General features: G+C 44.2%; 1 protein-coding gene across 1 annotated transcript; it reads left to right on the top strand.

The window, feature by feature from the left end:
• The first annotated feature begins 1453 nt into the window (after positions 1–1453).
• On the top strand, positions 1454–16939 carry LOC119817185 (aurora kinase A and ninein interacting protein). Its single transcript, XM_038334374.1, has 3 exons — positions 1454–1540; positions 14533–14659; positions 15874–16939. The coding sequence occupies exons 1-3, from the start codon at positions 1454–1456 to the stop codon at positions 16659–16661; spliced, it is 1002 nt and encodes a 333-aa protein (XP_038190302.1). The 3' UTR covers positions 16662–16939.
• Positions 16940–17806: the final 867 nt, after the last annotated feature.

The raw sequence follows: 17806 nt of genomic DNA, 5'->3' as shown, positions 1-17806 counted from the left end.
TTTGGTATTTTGAGGGATTAAAGAGCAGTTTTAAAATTAACTAAATTTTAGAGGTAGATAAAATAGTGTTTGGACGGATCTCTGAGTTCGAGGCCAGCCTACTCTATAAGAGCTAGATCCAGGACAGGCTCTAGAAACTACAGGGAAACCCTGTCTCGAAAAACCAAAAAAAAAAAAATAGTGTTTAGAATCTAAGGGTTGAGGACAAGGCTCAGTGGTAGAATGGCAGCCTGGGAAGCAGAGAGACCCTGTCTCAAAGTAGAGAGGACTGGTGATCTAGCTGATTGTAGAGCCTTTGCATGAGGCTCAATCCCCAGCCCGGCGAATGAATAATTGGCTAGGACACATCCTTCCACCGACAACAAATTCTGGGGCTCGTCATAGAAGACACAGGAAACTTACACATGTGAAAATGTATATTAAATGCCATGTATAAAATTTATAAGAAATATACACCTGAGGCTGGAGAGATGCTCGGTGGTTAAGTGTGGACTGCCCTTCCAGAAGATCTGAGATTTCCCACACACATGTTGGTGGCTCACAATCTCCGGGTCCTCCAGCTCCAAGGGTAAGGTGCCTCTGAAGACATCACTCACATGTACACCCCCTAAACATAATTACACATAATTGTAACAAACTTATATTTAGTTTTACTTTGAACTCACAGAAACCTGCCTCTGCTTCCCAAGAGCTGGCATTAACACTCTCCCACCATGCGCGGACAAGCAGTCTATCAAATGAGCTATATCCTCACCCCTTGATTTCAATTTTTATTTCATGCTTTCAAAAATCTTCCGTGTAGTAGCTCAGTGATTCTCACATGCCAGTTAGTGGCAACCTTTAGTGTCAGGTAGCTAGGTCAGCGCTGGGGCCGGGAGTTTTGGAGTGGGGTCCAGAGCCTGGTTCCACGGCTTCCTTTGTGGGAGAGGAGGCTCTGAGTAGGCAAACTCAGAGTGCAGCTCTGGGCTGGAGAGATGGCTCAGTGGTTAAGAGTACCCGGGTTTGATTCCCAGCATCCAGGAGGTCTGACTGCTCTGCCCTCGTACACATGCACACGCCTATATATAATTAAAAATTTATATATACACACACATATGTGTAATAGGTGTACATACAAATATATGAAATATGTATATAGTTTATATATACATATACATACACATACATACACATATTGTGAAAAAATGTATATGAAAAATGCGCAGTACTGCCAAACCAAACGCGGTGGCGACCCACGCACGCAGAGGGCTTTCTAGACCTCTCTCTGCTCCAGGGTCCACACAGGCGTGGATAATAAGGCGGGAAAAGGAGTCTCTCTACGGCACTGGGCGTGGTCGGGGGCGGGGCCTACGTCTTGGCGGCCGCGGCGGGGCCCCGCCTCCCGCAGCGGCGCGAGATCCGAACGCGCGTCGGCGCAAACGCCGTCTGCTGGGGCGCGGGGTTTGCGGCCGCCATGGGACGTAGAGGGCGCGAGGAAAAGAAGGAGGAGGCGTGTGGCATGTGGCTGGACGCGGCGGCGCTGAAGAGGCGGAAGGTGCAGGTGGGCCGCAGTGGTTGAAGCGGCACGCGGGCTTTGGGGACGCCCGAGGGGAGGGGGCCGGCGTGGAGGGAGGACGGCTTCGGGGCCACGGGCTGCGCGCGGCCTAAGCCGGCGCCTAAGTCGTCCTATGGCATCCTGGGAGAGGCTCAACTAGGGTCACCAACAGGGTGTGTTCTCCCCAGCCTGCCAGAACATCGAAAATGCAGGGCGAGGATCTGGCCCAACATTAAATTGGCATCCCTGGGGTGCTGGAGACTGTAGTAGGCTTTTAATATGCGTTGCCTGTGTCATCGATCTTTTCCCAGTGAAGGAGGGTTGAGTATGCCAGGTTCGCCTGATTAGGTCATTACCAACAAGTGTGAGATAGTTGTTTAGCATTTCCTGCTGGCCATTGTGCGAGGTTTCAGGTAATGTTACTTTTTGTGATACCGCTGTATGGTAGTACCGGTCCATTTAACCAGGCAGGACGTGGAGTCAGAAAGATTACTCCTGACTTGGGACTGTTAAAGGCTATTTTTCCCCTACTCCTGACTTGGGACTGTTAAAGGCTATTTTTCCCCTCTAGAGAACATTTTTGGAATCGGTAATCTATTGACGTGCTCTGAAATTTAAAGGTGTAGCGTGAACAGCGATAGGTAATCTATTGACGCGCTCTGCAAGTTAAAGGTGCGGTACGCAAATGAGGCGTAGTCTTGTCTTGCCCTGGAATTACTGTAGTTTTCCAGGGATTTCTGTGTCTGCAACAAGCAAATGCATCTTTTTTTTTTAAAAAAAAAAGTTTATTTAAATTCATTTATTATTATTATTCATTTACGTGCATTGGTTTGAAGGTGTCAGGTGCCCTGGAACTGGAGTTAGAGACAGTCGTGAGCTGCCATGTGGGTGCTGGGAATTGAACTTGGGTCCTCTGGAAGAGCAACCAGTGCTCTTAACCACTGAGCCATCTCTCCAGCCCCATCTTTTCTTTCCTATTTACAAATAGTAGCGTGCTATACATTGTTTAGCAATTTGTGTGTGTGTGCTTAGATTTTTTTAAATTTTATTTATTTATTATGTATACAATATTCTGTCTGTTTGTATGCCTGCAGACCAGAAGAGGGCACCAGACCTCATTACAGGTGGTTGTGAGCCACCATGTGGTTGCTGGGAATTGAACTCAGGACTTTTGGAAGAGCAGGCAATGCTCTTAACCTCTGAGCCATCTCTCCATTTTTTATTAATTTAATTATGTATTTTTTGGGGGGGTATGTGCACATGAATGCAGGTGACCACAGAGTTCAGAGGTGTGAGATCCCTGGATCTGGGGTTACAGGCAGTTGTAAGCCACTTGATGTGGGTGCTGGGAATTGAACTCAGGTCCTTAGAAAGGGCAGCATGTGCTCTTTTTTTTTTTTTAAGATTTTTTTTATTTATTACATATACAGTGTTCTGCTTGCATGTATACTTGCAGGCCAGAAGAGGGCACCAGATCTCATTACAGATGATTGTGAGCCACCATGTGGTTGCTGGGAATTGAACTCAGGACCTCTGGAAGAGTAGTCAGTGCTCTTAACCTCTGAGCCATCTCTCCAGCCCGCAGCATGTGCTCTTAACTACTGAGCCATCTCTCTAGCTTGTGTGTGTGTGTTAAGATTTAAATTTTTTTTTGTTTATGCATACATGTCTGTATTGGAGGTGAGCTGGAGTTTTGTGGGTGCTGGGAACTGAACTTGGGGCCTGTGGAAGAACATCAGGCTCTCTTAACCACTGAGCTATGTCTGCAGCCTGTAACTTTGTCTTTACTTCTTGCTTCATGAATGTTTTCATAGAGCTGCCTTGTGCCTTTGTGATATTACACATATCAAATGCCATTCATTGTATGCAGTGATATTACTTTAGTTAACCCAGGATGTCATAAGAAAATACCATAGTCTAGATGGTTTAAACAGCAGAATTGGTCTTCTCAGTTCTAAGGATTGCAAGTCTTGAGATCAGGGGGTCATCATACTCCTCTGGTGAGGTTTCTTGCAGTGTGCTTAGGTGACACTGTGGTGTATGCCTGTGTGGGTACATGCATGGAGAAAGAAACAGCAGGCTCTCTAGTGTCATGAGAGACCCACTTAGCCTCCTCCAATACTAATTACCTCCCAAAGGCTCCATCAGGTACCATCTCATTGGGAGTTAATGCTTCAGTGTATGAACTCCACGTGACCAGTGTCCATAGCACTGTGTGTACGTGTGTGTGTGTCAGTGTCCATAGCACTGTGTGTACGTGTGTGTGTGTCAGTGTCCATAGCACTGTGTGTACGTGTGTGTGTGACCAGTGTCCATAGCACTGTGTGTACGTGTGTGTGTCAGTGTCTTACGTGTCTTCCTGTATCTTTTCAGTAGTCCCTAATTGATGAAAAGTTGTCTTCCATCTTTTGCTATTTCAAACAGCTTATGAGCTAGGTTTGATGGCATGTGACCCAGAAGCTGGAGGCAAGAGGATTGCGTGTTTGAGGCCATCTTTGAGTGGATGATTTCCAGGTCAGCTTGGACTATACAGTGAAACTGTCTTGCGAAATAACAAAACAAACACAAAACCCATGGAAACAGACTGTGTGTTTGTTTCCTGGCTTCCCAGATCCGAATAATCACACAGAAACTATATTAATTAAACACTGTTTGGACAATAGCTCAAGTATATTCCTAGCTAACTCTTATATCTTAAACTAACCCATTTCTATTAATCTGTGTATCACCATGAGGCTGTGGCTTACCAGTAAGGTTCCGGTGGCATATTTCTCCTTCAACAGCTACTTAGCATCTTCTTGATTCTGCCTACTCTCTACATTTGTGCTTGGATTTCCCACCTGGCTTTACTGTGCCAAGCCATTGGCTGAAATAGCTTTATCCATCAACCAATAAAAGCAACACATATACAGAAGGACATCCCACATCAAACCTAAAAGCTATTTCTGTGACAAGAATGTTATACATCCCTTTCCCTCACCATCTACACCATGTATGTGTGTTTTCTTTGGTATCCTGTGTAATTATTACTATTTTTGTTTGTTTTCTTTTTATGTAGCCCAGATTGACCTGGAGCTCCCCATGTAGACCAGACTGGCCTTCAACTTTCCTTGATCCTCCTGCCTCCCTCCTACTGAGATGTCAGTGTATGCTATCACATGGAGCCCTTGGTAATATTTAAAGAAAACAGGAAATGCTAGTATTTCTCTGGGCTCTGTGAGCTTCTCCAGAGCAAATGACTGTGGTTTGTGGAATGCATAGCACAGGTAAACAACCCTGGGCTTGGGATTGGCATCTAAACAGGGTAGCTTTTTGGGGCCTGACTCAGACTGTGGGATCTGACATCATCTATGGGAAATGGTGTCAGAATGAATTGCGTTAGAGGACACTTGGCTGGTTTTTGCTGCCTGGATTGTTTGCTAGGCTGTGAGGAAAAAGCCACACACTTAGTGTTGGGAATGTTTTCTTCCTACTACATTCTCATAAAACACTGCAGATACCAGAGAAGAGCACCGCAGCATCTCTAACAGAATACAGAAACTTGCCTTTTCTAGATCAGCCAGCAGGGAGGTCACAAAGCAAAGCTACTGGCCAATGCTTTGGAAAACCTGCCTCTCCCCTCTTGGTCTCTGAACAAAGCTGTCTTTCATTTTTGGAGCAAACGAGGGAAGCATACCCTTCAGTCTATGTTTAAAGTGGGTTTGTGTCTTATCTGTTCTCACTACCATAGACATGTAGTGTTGGCCTCACCACCTAGGTTTTGGTACAGCAGATAGTTGTTTTCTTTCTTTTTTTTTAATTTAAAAAGTATTTAGCCAGGCATGGTAGCACAGGCCTGTAACCCCAGCATGTAGGAAATGGGGATAGGCAAAATCAAGAGTTCAAGGCCACTGGGCTACTTGACAGACACCCATACATACTTATAAAAATAAAACCAAACAAACAATACTGAATTGTTTTAAAAACAAAAGGCCTCATTGGTGGTAGCTACAGTTAACAGGTTGGTATCCTTCAAGACATGTATATATAGTAATGTCCCCCTAATCTAGTGGGTGTTTGAAACCTCTGTACTGAACCCTATATATGCTATATGCCCTCAAATTCATAGAACTCCGCCTGCCTCTATCTCCTGAGTGCTGGGTTATTATTTTGAGAGAGGGTTTCACTGTAGCCCTCACTACCCTGGAACTCACTATGTAGATGAGGCTGGCCTCTCCTAAGGCCTGGAATTAAAAGTGTGTGTCACTATAAAGGGGGAGATTTATTGTTCTCTAGTTATGTGTAGGTGTGCGTGCCTGTGTTGGGGTATGTGCACATGGATGCAGGTGCCTGTGGAGGCCAGAGATCCCCTGGAAATGGAGTCAAAGGCAATTGTGAACTGCCTGATTATAGGTACTAGAACCAAACTTGGATCCTTTTTAAAACCAGCAAGCACTGTTGACTCTACAGCCCTTATGAAGAAAGGGTTTCACATAGTACAGGTTGGCCTTGAGCTCAGATGACCTAAACTTCTGATCACCCATCTCTGTCTCCTGGATGCTGAATTTTAAGCCTGTGCTGTTATGCCCAATTTTATAGGGTGCTAGAGATCAAATTCAGTGCTTTATGTATGCTAGATAACCACTCTACCCACTGAAATCCATCCCTATCCCTAAAGTTTTAACCTTCTACAGAACAATAATAGAAAAGAAGTAGCTCTAACAATATGCTGTTATAAGAGTCACACAAACACGGTCTCTCAGTTCTCATGGGGAGAGTAGAATATATGGTGTAAATACAATGGAGAAAGATGTTTTACGTCCTGCTGCAGTAGGATGGTGTAGAAATTTACCACCATGCTGAGTATAATTCAAATTAAAATTGTTTATTTCTGTGACTTCCATTAATATGTTAGGCTTGAGTTGCTGTAGATAACTGAGACACAGAAAGTAAAACCTCAAGTAAGAGGGATGTCCTCACGGCCACAGCTGCCCACCCCCACTAGATACAGAGAGCGAGGGAGTCCTCACGGCCACAGCTGCCCACCCCCACTAGATACAGAGAGCGAGGGATGTCCTCACGGCCACAGCTGCCCACCCCCACTAGATACAGAGAGCGAGGGAGTCCTCACGGCCACAGCTGCCCACCCCCACTAGATACAGAGAGCGAGGGAGTCCTCACGGCCACAGCTGCCCACCCCCACTAGATACAGAGAGCGAGGGAGTCCTCACGGCCACAGCTGCCCACCCCCACTAGATACGGAGAGCGAGGGATGTCCTCACGGCCACAGCTGCCCACCCCCACTAGATACGGAGAGCGAGGGATGTCCTCACGGCCACAGCTGCCCACCCCCACTAGATACGGAGAGCGAGGGATGTCCCTATGGCCACAGCTGCCCACCCCCACTAGATACGGAGAGCTCTCCACAGAGGACCTACAAGTTAGGACAGTATGATACCTCAAAAGGCTAATTTATGTAACTTCTAAGTTTTATATTTAACTGTGCTGCTTCTGTGTAAAAACACTGAAAAATATCCACTGCCTCCTTGCTGGCAGCACTAGGGATTGAATCTAGGGCCTCGCACATGCCAGGCAAGTGCTCTGCCACTGAGCTGCTTTCCCAGCCTTTTTTGTCGTTTGTACTTTATATGCGTGTGTGTGTACGATCCACTGAGTACATGTGAACACACCCTAGTGAGCCTTAGGGAAAAGGGTTTTTTCTACACGTTAGAGAGACAACACAAATTTAAGATGATTAATATATTTGCCGGCTCCATTGTGTTATATTTCAATGTCATAATTAAAGGACATGATCAGGAGAAATGGAATTGTGAGCATACCATTTCGGCTGAGTCGCCATCGGTTTCTAGGCCAGCCTGGTGGAGCACTGACCACCGCCCTGATCTCGGCAGCTTCATTAGCATTCATCCAGTCAGCACATTCTCTGCTGGGCTGTCAGATGGAGTTAGAGTTCTTCCCTCCAGTCCTCCTCCCATCCTATCAGTTTGTCCTTGGATTGAACATCGGACCTCACTGTGTCTGAGCCTCTCTCTACCACCTACTATATCCTCAGTTCTGTCCCCCTCCTCCCTTCAAACTCAAAATCTTCCAGCCTCAGCTTCCCACAGAGTGGGATTATGAGAGAATGCCCAATGCCAAGTTTATAGTCACATTTCTTACTCTGTCTCTCACATGCACCAGAATGACCATTTGCTCAGTTTAATTTACTCCACCCCCCATAACAATCAGACGCTCCTTTCAGTTCCTCGAGCGCTGTTCCAGTGTGTGTGCTCTCATGCCGTTCAGCTTTCATCCGGTCCATTTCCCTGCCTCATTCTGTCCGCTCCAGCCGTTCTGACCTTGCTGTTCTCCGGGTACCTCTGCCTGGTGCCTTTGCACTTCTCTGCCCCAGCGTGGAGGGATTAGAAGGTTCCACTGCTCTATTCTGTGTGTGCTCAGATCAGTGAGTTCTTCTTAGCCTCCAAAGCCACACACTCCTCGCTGTCTTTGTTTTTCACCATGGCGCTGTTCATCAGACATGAACTATGCTGTATATTTAACCTGTCCTTCGGTGCATTTCTCTCCATCGGCATGAAAGTCCAGCAGGTGGTCTTCCAACCAGTTCTGCTCAGTAAACAGTTCTCTGCTGAGTGAATGAACACATGGTTCCAGCTTTGCGTTCTCTGCTCCTGTTCTTCACTCTGCGGAATGAGTGGGAGGACTTTGAGCTTTGGGGGATAGAAATCATCTGGAGAGCTCCAGGAACGTGGCTGTGGGAGTGGTTAGCGCTCCCCCTTTCTGACACTACCTCATTCTTCCTAATAGAGAGGCAAAGCTCATCTCATTGAATGGAAGGCTTAACGGTGGCAGAGTCCAAGATGGCAGCACTTGTGGGATCTATACCTATAGCTTGGCAAATGCAAGATTGTAATCAAGTCTCATGCTTTATGTCATCCTGGCATCCATTTTAATTAGAAGTTACATTTTCTCATGCTGGCAGCGGAAGCCATTGACTATAACAGTTCTCAAGCTTGTACTCTAACCTGGGACCTCTGAGCTCCTTGGTGTGGTAGATCCAGTTTCCTGCCCTGTACAGTTCTTTGCTGGTGACCAGTTCCCTGAGGGACAGCTAGATGTGGCCTGTCTCACGGGCCTTGCTGATCTTCCCTACCTTACACTGACTGGCACTAACCATACCACCTTCTGGAACTCGCATCTGCTTGCTTTAAGCCCACCAATTGAAACCCTTCAAGTAAAACTTGTTTGGATAATGTCCTGGACTGTCTAAAAGGCATTGACCCCATAAGTCCTCTGTCCTGCCTTGGGATTATGGTCATGCACACCCATACTCATCAGAGAATAAAATCAACACACACACATATCCCATGCTGACAGACCTCCAACTTACTTGCTGTATTGCAGAGAATGATTTTGAACTAATGATCCTTCTGTCTCTACCTCTCAAGTTCTGGAATTTTAGGCACGTACATCCAAGCCTGGCTCCTAGGCAGGCTTTCTTCAGCACTACAGAGTACACATAGACATAGTATCTGTCTTTATGTTCAGATACAAGAATCAGCCAAGAACTTTGTACCTGAGTCACTCTCTGTTCTCACTGAGAGTGCTCAGTTGCTCCCCAAGGCCATAGGTATTCTCAGACAGCTAGAGCTGACAGTGTCATTGTCTGCCAGCACTTTGAATTTCCTTTAGTGCCTACCAAAGATGACCTGTGGCTTAGACAAGATATTCCCATAGTCTGTTTTGGGAGGCTTAGGAGCTCTGGCCTTATTTTAGAGGAAGTGTGTCAGTGGAGGCAAGCTTTGAGAATTTAAGGACGTGTGTGCTCTCTGCCTCATGCTTGCAATTCAAGATGTGATTCCTCAGCTAGGAAGGGATCCTTCCAGCTGCCACACTTGGCCATGACAGACTCTTAACTCTCTGGAATTGTAAATAAAATTCCTATAACCTGCCTTGGCATGATGTTTTAGCACAGCATTAGAAAAGTAACTAATGCCGGGCGGTGGTGGCGCACGCCTTTAATCCCAGCACTCGGGAGGCAGAGGCAGGCGGATCTCTGTGAGTTCGAGACCAGCCTGGTCTACAAGAGCTAGTTCCAGGACAGGCTCCAAAGCCACAGAGAAACCCTGTCTCGAAAAACCAAAAAAAAAAAAAAAAAAAAAAAAAGAAAAGTAACTAATGACCAACCTAGCAAAACACTTTGTTTATATGTAGCTATTTATTACACTATGTAGCCCTAGCTGGCCTGGAACTCACTATGTAGACTAGGCTGACCTTGCCTGCTTCTGCCTGCTGAGTGCTGAACTTGAAGGCTTGCACTACCGAGCCTGGCTACATGTAAAAAGCTTTATTCTCAGATGTCTTGCCAATTGAGGGCTTATAATTCTGACCTGTAGTTTTCTTTATAGAATTTAGCATATATGTAGTAACTATCTATTAATAGCTTGTTTTCTCTTCAAAGCTCCAAACTTCTCCAGGGCAGAGTCTGTTTTGTTTTCATTTCAGCATCTTGCATGTAGACACTCAAATATTCACAATATTTCACATATTTAAGATGTGTGTGTTCCTATAAAACTGAAGACCCATATGCTAGTGTGGGCGTCTTCAAATGTGTTGGCTAGGTTCCAAGAGTGAGCATCTCCAGGGAGCAAGGCAGAAGTGCGTGCATTCTCGTTTGGAGGTTCAGGACAGTCACAGGATTTCCCCCATATTCAAGGTGAAACAATAAGGACTTCTTTCATGTAAAAATAGGATGGTCACATTAACAGAGAGCATATGACATGGAAACTCGTGACTGTTTTCCCTGGGTTGTGGGAACTCCAGGGTCTTGGCCTTGTGTGAGCTCTGGGAATCATTCAGCCTGCAGTTTGAGCTGGCTGTTTCCCAAATACAAGTGTAGCCTGAGCAGAGACTGAAGGGATCTCTGCAGATGTCTGGAAGTCATCTCTGAACTGCAGATCTTACCTCAGCTTCCCCAAGTCCCAATCTCATGTTGACTTAGCTCACGAAGACCGCAGTGCTCACGTTGACCTGGAAAGTGTTTCCAAACACAAAGCTAGGGAAGTCTGCCGTGCAGCATTGGTGCTGTTTGATGCCTTGTATTTTACTATTTTTTTTTTAGCATGCAAAACAGCAGGTGTTTTCTTTTGGTTCCATTTCCGGGTACCACCTTCATTACTACATCTCTTTCCTGGGCCAACCCTTCTGCCCTCGGTATTTTCACTGCCATACACATCTTATCACTCTCACTGCTTCTTAGTTTGTGTTTTCTCCTCTCATAGGCCCTTTTCTAGTTTCCTGGAATTGACACTCTCTCAGCCCCACACCGGTGTGAATTTGTACAAATTAGAACTTAGTCTGCCTTCATGAGAGCACAGGCTGTATTTGTATTTCTGAGGCTTTGTTGCCTCACAATGTAAGTTTCCCAGTTCTATCCATTTTCTTGAAAATTGCATAATTTCATTTTTTTAAGGTTGAATAATTCTATTATGTATGTATACCACATTTTCATTATCCGTTCTCACTGTTGATGGACCTCTGGGTTGATAACGTCTCCTTGGTGTTGGGAATCGAACAGCAATAAATATGGATGAACAAGTATGGCTGCAGTAGGTTATAACCTCGGGGCATATGCCAGGAGTGGAAGAGGTGAGTCACCGATTCCCACTGTGGCTGCATCCGTTACACACCCACCAACAGTGAATGGGGCTCCTTTTTACTCAGATTTGTTGTCATTTTTTTCCCCTTTAAGTTTTATTTTTTTATGAGTATGGGTGTTTTGCCTACACATGTGACTGTGTACTGGATGCATGCCTGGGGCCCTCAGACAGGAAGAGGGCACCAGATCTCCTGGAACTGGAGTTCTAGACCATTGTCAGCTGCCAGTAATAATGGTGCTGGGAATTGGACCTGGGTCCTCGGGAAGAGTAGTAGCCAATGCTCTTAGTCGCTGGAGCCATCTCTCCAGCCCTGTACTGGCTACTTGACACAAGCTAAAGTCAACAGAGAGGAAGGAGCCTCAACTGAAAAACTGCCTCCATAAAATCGAGCTGTAAGGCATTTTCTTCATTAGTGATTGTGGAAGGCAGGACCCAGCCCATTGTGGGTAGTAACATCCCTGGGCTGATGGTCCTGCCGTCTATAAGAAAGCAGGCTCAGCAAGCCATGTAGTAAGCAGCACCCCTCCATGGCCTCTGCATCAGCTCCTGTCTCCGGGTTCCTGCCCTGCTTGACTTCCTGTTCTGACTGATTTTGGTGATGAACAACAATGTGGAAGTATAAGCCATGAACTCATTTCTCCCCAGCTTTTTTTGGTCATGGTGTTTCATTGCAGTAATCGAAACCTAACTAAGATAAGCCCCTTATTTATGTTCTTGATAGCTGAAAAGGGTTAGATGGAATATCAGAGTCATTTATTTATTTTGAGACAACGTTTCTCTGTGTAGTCCTGGCTGTCCTGGAATTCATTCTGTAGACCAGACTGGCCTTGAACTCAGATCTGGTTGGCTCTGAGTGCCAAGATTAAAGAGTGCACCACCACCGCCCAGCGTCAGAGTAGTTTTAATTTGCATTTCTCTAACCACTAAAGACATTGGATATTTTTATATTCATTTGAGAACTATTCACAGTTCCTTCACACATTTTAATTTTATTGTTTATTTATTTTTAAGGTAGGGTCTTTCTCTGTAGTCCTGACTGCCCTGGAACTCTCTCTGTAGACTACTCTGACTTCCCACTCATAGAAATCCTCCTGCCTCTGTTTAAAGGTGTGTCTGTGGGTGGATATGTGCTTGTGAATGCAGATACCCACAGAAGCTAGAGAGTGTCAGATTTCCTGGAGCTGGAGTTACAGGCTGTGAGCTGCCTGATGTGGGTACTGGAAATCAAATTCTAGTCCTCTGCAAGAGCAATATGTGCTCTTAACTGCCAAGCCATGTCTATAGCCTCTTCTTAGTGTATACTTCTTGATTGGGTTTATTTTCTTGTTGTTTAGTTGTTGTAGTTGTTGGAGAAAAATATGGCAAAATTTTTCTCCTTTTCTGTAGACTGTCTCTTCTTTCAATTTAACTGTTTATAAAGAAGCTTTTTAATTTCAGGAGGTTCTATTTGTTAATTGGTTCTATATTCTGAACAACTGGAGTTATACTCAGAAAAAGTGTGTTTTCTCTACTTTTTCCCTTAGCAGTTCTAGTTCTTACATTAAGGTCTTTGATCAGTTTGAAGTTGGCTTGTGTTGAGAGATGGGCCTAGTTTCATTGTTTTACAGCTTTCCCCAGCATCTTGTTAGAGACGCGCTCTCTCTCTCTCTCTCTCTCTCTCTCTCTATCTATCTATATATCATGACTGTAGACTGTAGCTGCCTGTGTTAATGTTAGGTATTTTATTCTCATCTATTGATCTACATGTGTGTTTTTGTGCAAGTACCATGCTGTTTATTACTATAGCTCTGAAGCATAACTTGGAATCGGGTGTGGCAAGATCTCCTGCATTCTTTTTACTCAGGATTGCTTTGGCTATCCAGAGTCTTTAGTGCTTCTAAATGAATTTTAAGGTTTTCTCCTATTCTGTGAAGAACGATGTTGGTGTTTTGATGGGGGTGGCATGGGATTTGTAGATTGGTAAGTTTCCTGTGGGTTAATTTTGGTTCATGTTGGAGGGGGTAGTACCTTGTGGGTGGTTATTTGGTCGCAGTTAGTAGCAGAGAATGACTGCTGGTGGCTCAGCCAGCTTTCTCCTTTTTCTGCATGGCACTGTCTATTTAAGAGTGAGTCTTGGGGCTGGAGAGATGGCTCAGAGGTTAAGAGCATTGCCTGCTCTTCCAAAGGTCCTGAGTTCAATTCCCAGCAACCACATGGTGGCTCACAACCATCTGTAATGGGGTCTGGTGCCCTCTTCTGGCCTGCAGGCATACACACATATACAGAATATTGTATACATAATAAATACATATTTTTTAAAAAAAGAATGAGTCTTCCTACCTCAGTTAATTTAAAATAATCCTGCATGGCCAGAAGCGAACCTAATCTAGATAATTTATTCCCAGTGTGCCCCAGAAGCTTGCCTCCTAGGCTGTTTTAACTCTTGTCAAATGGACAGTATTAATGACCAAGGTAAGATAGCCATTTTCACAGTATTAGTTCTTGGAAGTCATGAGCATGGAAGATCTTTTCTCTGAGTGTTTTATTAAAGTTTTCATTATAATTAGAGATTTTTCAATTATTTGGTTAAGTTTATGCTAAGGTATTCTTTCCTGAGGCAATTTTGGATATGCTTTCTTCCTTGGCATACTTGTTATTGGTATATAGGAAGGCTACAGATGGATGTATGCTAATGTATCTTGCCGCCTTGCTGAAAGTATCAGTTCTTAAGGTTTTCTGGTAGTGTGTAGAGCCACTATGTACAGATCGTCATTTACGAGAAGGGATCTTTGGTGTTTCCTATATGTGCCCCATTTGCTTCTCTTATTCTCTAGCTAAGACTGCTAACACTGGTTCAGAGTAGAAAAAGTAGACAGACACCTTTGACTTTCTCTTGATTTTAGTGGATGCTTTGAATTTTTCCTTAAGTACTGCAATGATGGCTATAGGTTTGTCCTATGTCACCTTTATGTTTGTTTCTTCTGTGTTTCTTTAGGACTTTTGACCATAAAAGGTTAGACTGATTTGAACCCAACCCATGTGGTTCTGTGGCCATGTTCTGAACCATTAAGTGAATATTTGAAAACCATTGAAAATGTATCAATTGCCAGTGCAGAATTATTCTAAATCTAAAGGAGAGTGCCTCATTTTTGGATACTTTGGTAATTCTGTTTGGTTAGCCTTATTGATAACTGTTGGAAAATGCAAAGACTGGGCTACCTGGAATATGTGATTCCTGAGGTCAGGATCCTCAAGATGGCAGAAGTAGCGGGAGGTGATGTCCAGTACGAACCACCCAGAGAGCAGGGTGAACTAATACGCATCACTGGTATAGTAATAGCTTCAATTATTTTTCTCCTTCAGACACATTTAATCAAACCAGGCACCAGAATGCTGACATTGCTTCCTGGAGAGAGAAAATGTGATATTTCTTTTATTCAAAGAAGTACTCGGCAGACCAGTATTGCATCCTTTGTCACCTTGCAACCAGGTATGGTGACCTGCCTGGGAATATTTCATTATCTGAGGAGCAGAATAAGTGTGTTCATTTCTCCATGTTGAAACATTTATGAACTGTAGATGTTGCTTTGGAAAAGGAATATATTATACATGCTTTTTATATTTGTGCTTTCTTGGATCTGTTCTTCTCTGTCTATTTGTATTTACCAACAGAGCAGTGAGGAGGGGCATACATGAGCTCAGAGCAGGCTTGAGCATACAGAGCCAGGTGGAGGGGGTGGGCCCACTCTTGAGTGTCACTCAGGATTGTTCTGTATAAACAGAATGTGCACTATTCGTCCTCCACATAAAACTTACACTTTTAATTTACATACAAGGAAAGCTTCCTCTGTACCCCCAAAATCAACTTTCCCCAGTAACAAATCTTGTGTATTTATTTTATATACTGTTGAATTCTAAGAAAAAGCTAGTGTTCTCACAGAACAGTTTCTGCAGTGTAACTTATTAGGAGAGGACAAAAATAAACCTACCATTCTGCTTTTTAAAATCTTGATATAATTTGTGTAGACTGGGAATCTGTTTCATTCATCCTTAAGGGAGAACAGGATCCATCCTACACTTAATGAAATGGACTAGCTAGACGCTAGTTTTTCAGTTTGTAACTGGTTGATTTAGCATCCTAATATAATATCTTCATTGGCTTTCCCATGAAATGTCTGAATTGTGGAAAAGCTACATTTATTTTTATTATTACCAGGAAATTTTAGAGTTTGATAATGATTTTATGACCTTACGAAATATCTGCCGAGAATATTTCCTTAAGGGTAATATTTGGATTTGTGTTAGCTAGTGGCAGGATCATTTGTTCAGTAGGAACCAGGGTAAATAAAAAGTTTAAAAAGAGAAAAGAAAAACTATTTTGCCCTGTGTTAAAAATCATGGAACAAAAATTGAGTTGGAGAAGTTGGCCATGGTCTAACTGTAAACCACACTTGACATATTAGGTAGATGTAGGTGACTGGGAGCATTCACGTGTTTGAGTAGGGGAATATATGACGGAAGTTTTAGAGCATTCAGCAGAGAAAAGCAAGACTGAAAACAGGACTATTAGCCATGAAGTTATTTCAGGAGTCTAGGACTCCTGTACCCAGTAGTAATAACAGCTGATACTGGTCTCAGAAAACAACAAAATCCTGCTCAGGGCAATTTTTTTTTTTTTAGTGGAATTATCTTTCGTTTCATTAGGAATGGCAAATGGTTGGAACCAGAAGAGCATTTTATCTCTCAAAGAATGTAAGCGAACCCAGGGATTGGGGGATTGCTTGGTATCACCTTTGACTACGTCAGCTCCTGCAGACATCCAGGAAGCTGGACATTCTCCATCTCCCCAGTTCTCTAGCTGCCACAGTTTGGAAACACCGTCTTTGACTACAACATCTTTGCTCCAACCTGACATCCTGATGGACGCTGGACTAAGTAAAGCCTCCCTGACTTCTTCCTTTACCCAGAACATGGACAGTTATTGTTTGCTGGACCAAAGAGAGGCCAGGAAGAAAAGGGAATGGCTTCATGGATCTAAGACAAACTGTCCAGGCATGAGAAGTCACATTAGACCGTCTGGGGGTAAATGCTATCAGACCTTGAACAAAGCTGAACTGGGAGAAAAAGGGACTGCCAAGGAAAACAGGCAGGCCTCTGTGCAACTTCAAACCTACAGACTAGAATCCTGGAGTAGGAAAAAACTGCTGTCGGTGGCAAAAAGCCCTCTCCTTTCTGTGTTTCCCTGGGATGGTGAAAGAAATGAGAGGGACTCCTGGAGTCAGCTTTTCACTGAGGATTCCCAAGGCCAGCAGGTCATTGCCCACTACACTAAAATGCCTTTGCAAGATATAACCAATGATAGGAATCAAGGCTCAGGGCTGTTTCCTGACAGCCCTCAGGCTCAGTGCCAAGAAGAGCCTACTCTGTTACAGCTGCAGCCAAACCTGCTCTTTACCCAGGACTCTGAAGGTAATCGGGTTATCAGACACTAGTTTTAAATGTTTGTGTGGGTGTATCTTGAAGTGGCAGAGATGGAGGAAAGTTGAGTGGGGCTGGGTAGAGAGGAGGGTTTAGGTGAGAGGCCATGTGGGCTGAAGCAGTTGTCCTTGTGGAACATTGTGCTCATGTAAATAAAGCAAGCAGTGTGTTAGTAGACATGCTTTTCTCTCAGGAAGGTGACTGGTGCATTCCATGGATGGATGCCAACTGAGACAGTAGGGCAGGACTGCTGACTGAAACCACTTCTCAGTTCAGAGTTGCTATTCTGTTCTTCCAGAGGCCTGGCTGTTTTTGCTTCCTACAGATATGTTCTCTTTTCACCTCTGGCTGGACCACTCAAGCATGATCTTGGGACCATTATTCCCAACTGCATTTTAAGAGATGTCTCCCTCCCCAACCCAGGTGTGTGGAGCTGATGGGAGGGCAAATGATCTTTTTTTTTTTTTTTTTTTTTTTTTTTTTTAATGGTAACTATATACATTGTTGACCTGGAACTGGAGAGATGGCTCAGCAGTTGAGCATTTGCTACCTCTGTAGAAGACCCAGGTTCAGTTCCCAGCATCCACATAACCTCTGCAGGCACTGAGCACACATGTGGTACACAGATATAAAATGAAATCAGTTAAAAACAAGTTGTTTGCTCTATCTTCCCATTCCCAAATCTGAGCTGTGTAATCTAGGTTTTTTTTTTTTTTTTTTATTACTCCCTGCCCTGTTCCCCCAGAAGAGCGAGGTTCCTTTTGGAAAACTGTGAAGCTGGATCCAGTGATAATTCAAAAATTAACTTTTAGCTGGGTATATGACATCTTAGACTGGATTTCCGTGAGTTCAAGGCCAACTCACTGCCACGTAGGGAATACTCAACCAGCCTGAGCTAGAATGACGCTGTGGCTCGAAAGAAAATGGCAGCAAAGGGAGTGACACTATTAGGAGGTGTGGCCTTGTTGGAGGAAGTGTGTCACTGTGGGGGTAGGCTATGAGGTTTCTTGTTTTCAAACTTTCCTTGGAGTGGTGGTCAGTCCACTTCATGTTGCAAGATGTAACTCTCAGTTCCAGCTGCCATGTTCCCCTTCATGATCATAATGGATTGAACCTCTGAAACTGTAAGTAAGCCACCTCAATTAAATGTTTTTATTTT

The sequence above is a fragment of the Arvicola amphibius genome, chromosome 6 (genome assembly GCF_903992535.2).
Source record: "Arvicola amphibius chromosome 6, mArvAmp1.2, whole genome shotgun sequence".
Lineage (NCBI taxonomy): Eukaryota > Metazoa > Chordata > Mammalia > Rodentia > Cricetidae > Arvicola > Arvicola amphibius.
This window is presented reverse-complemented; position numbering and strand designations above follow the sequence as displayed.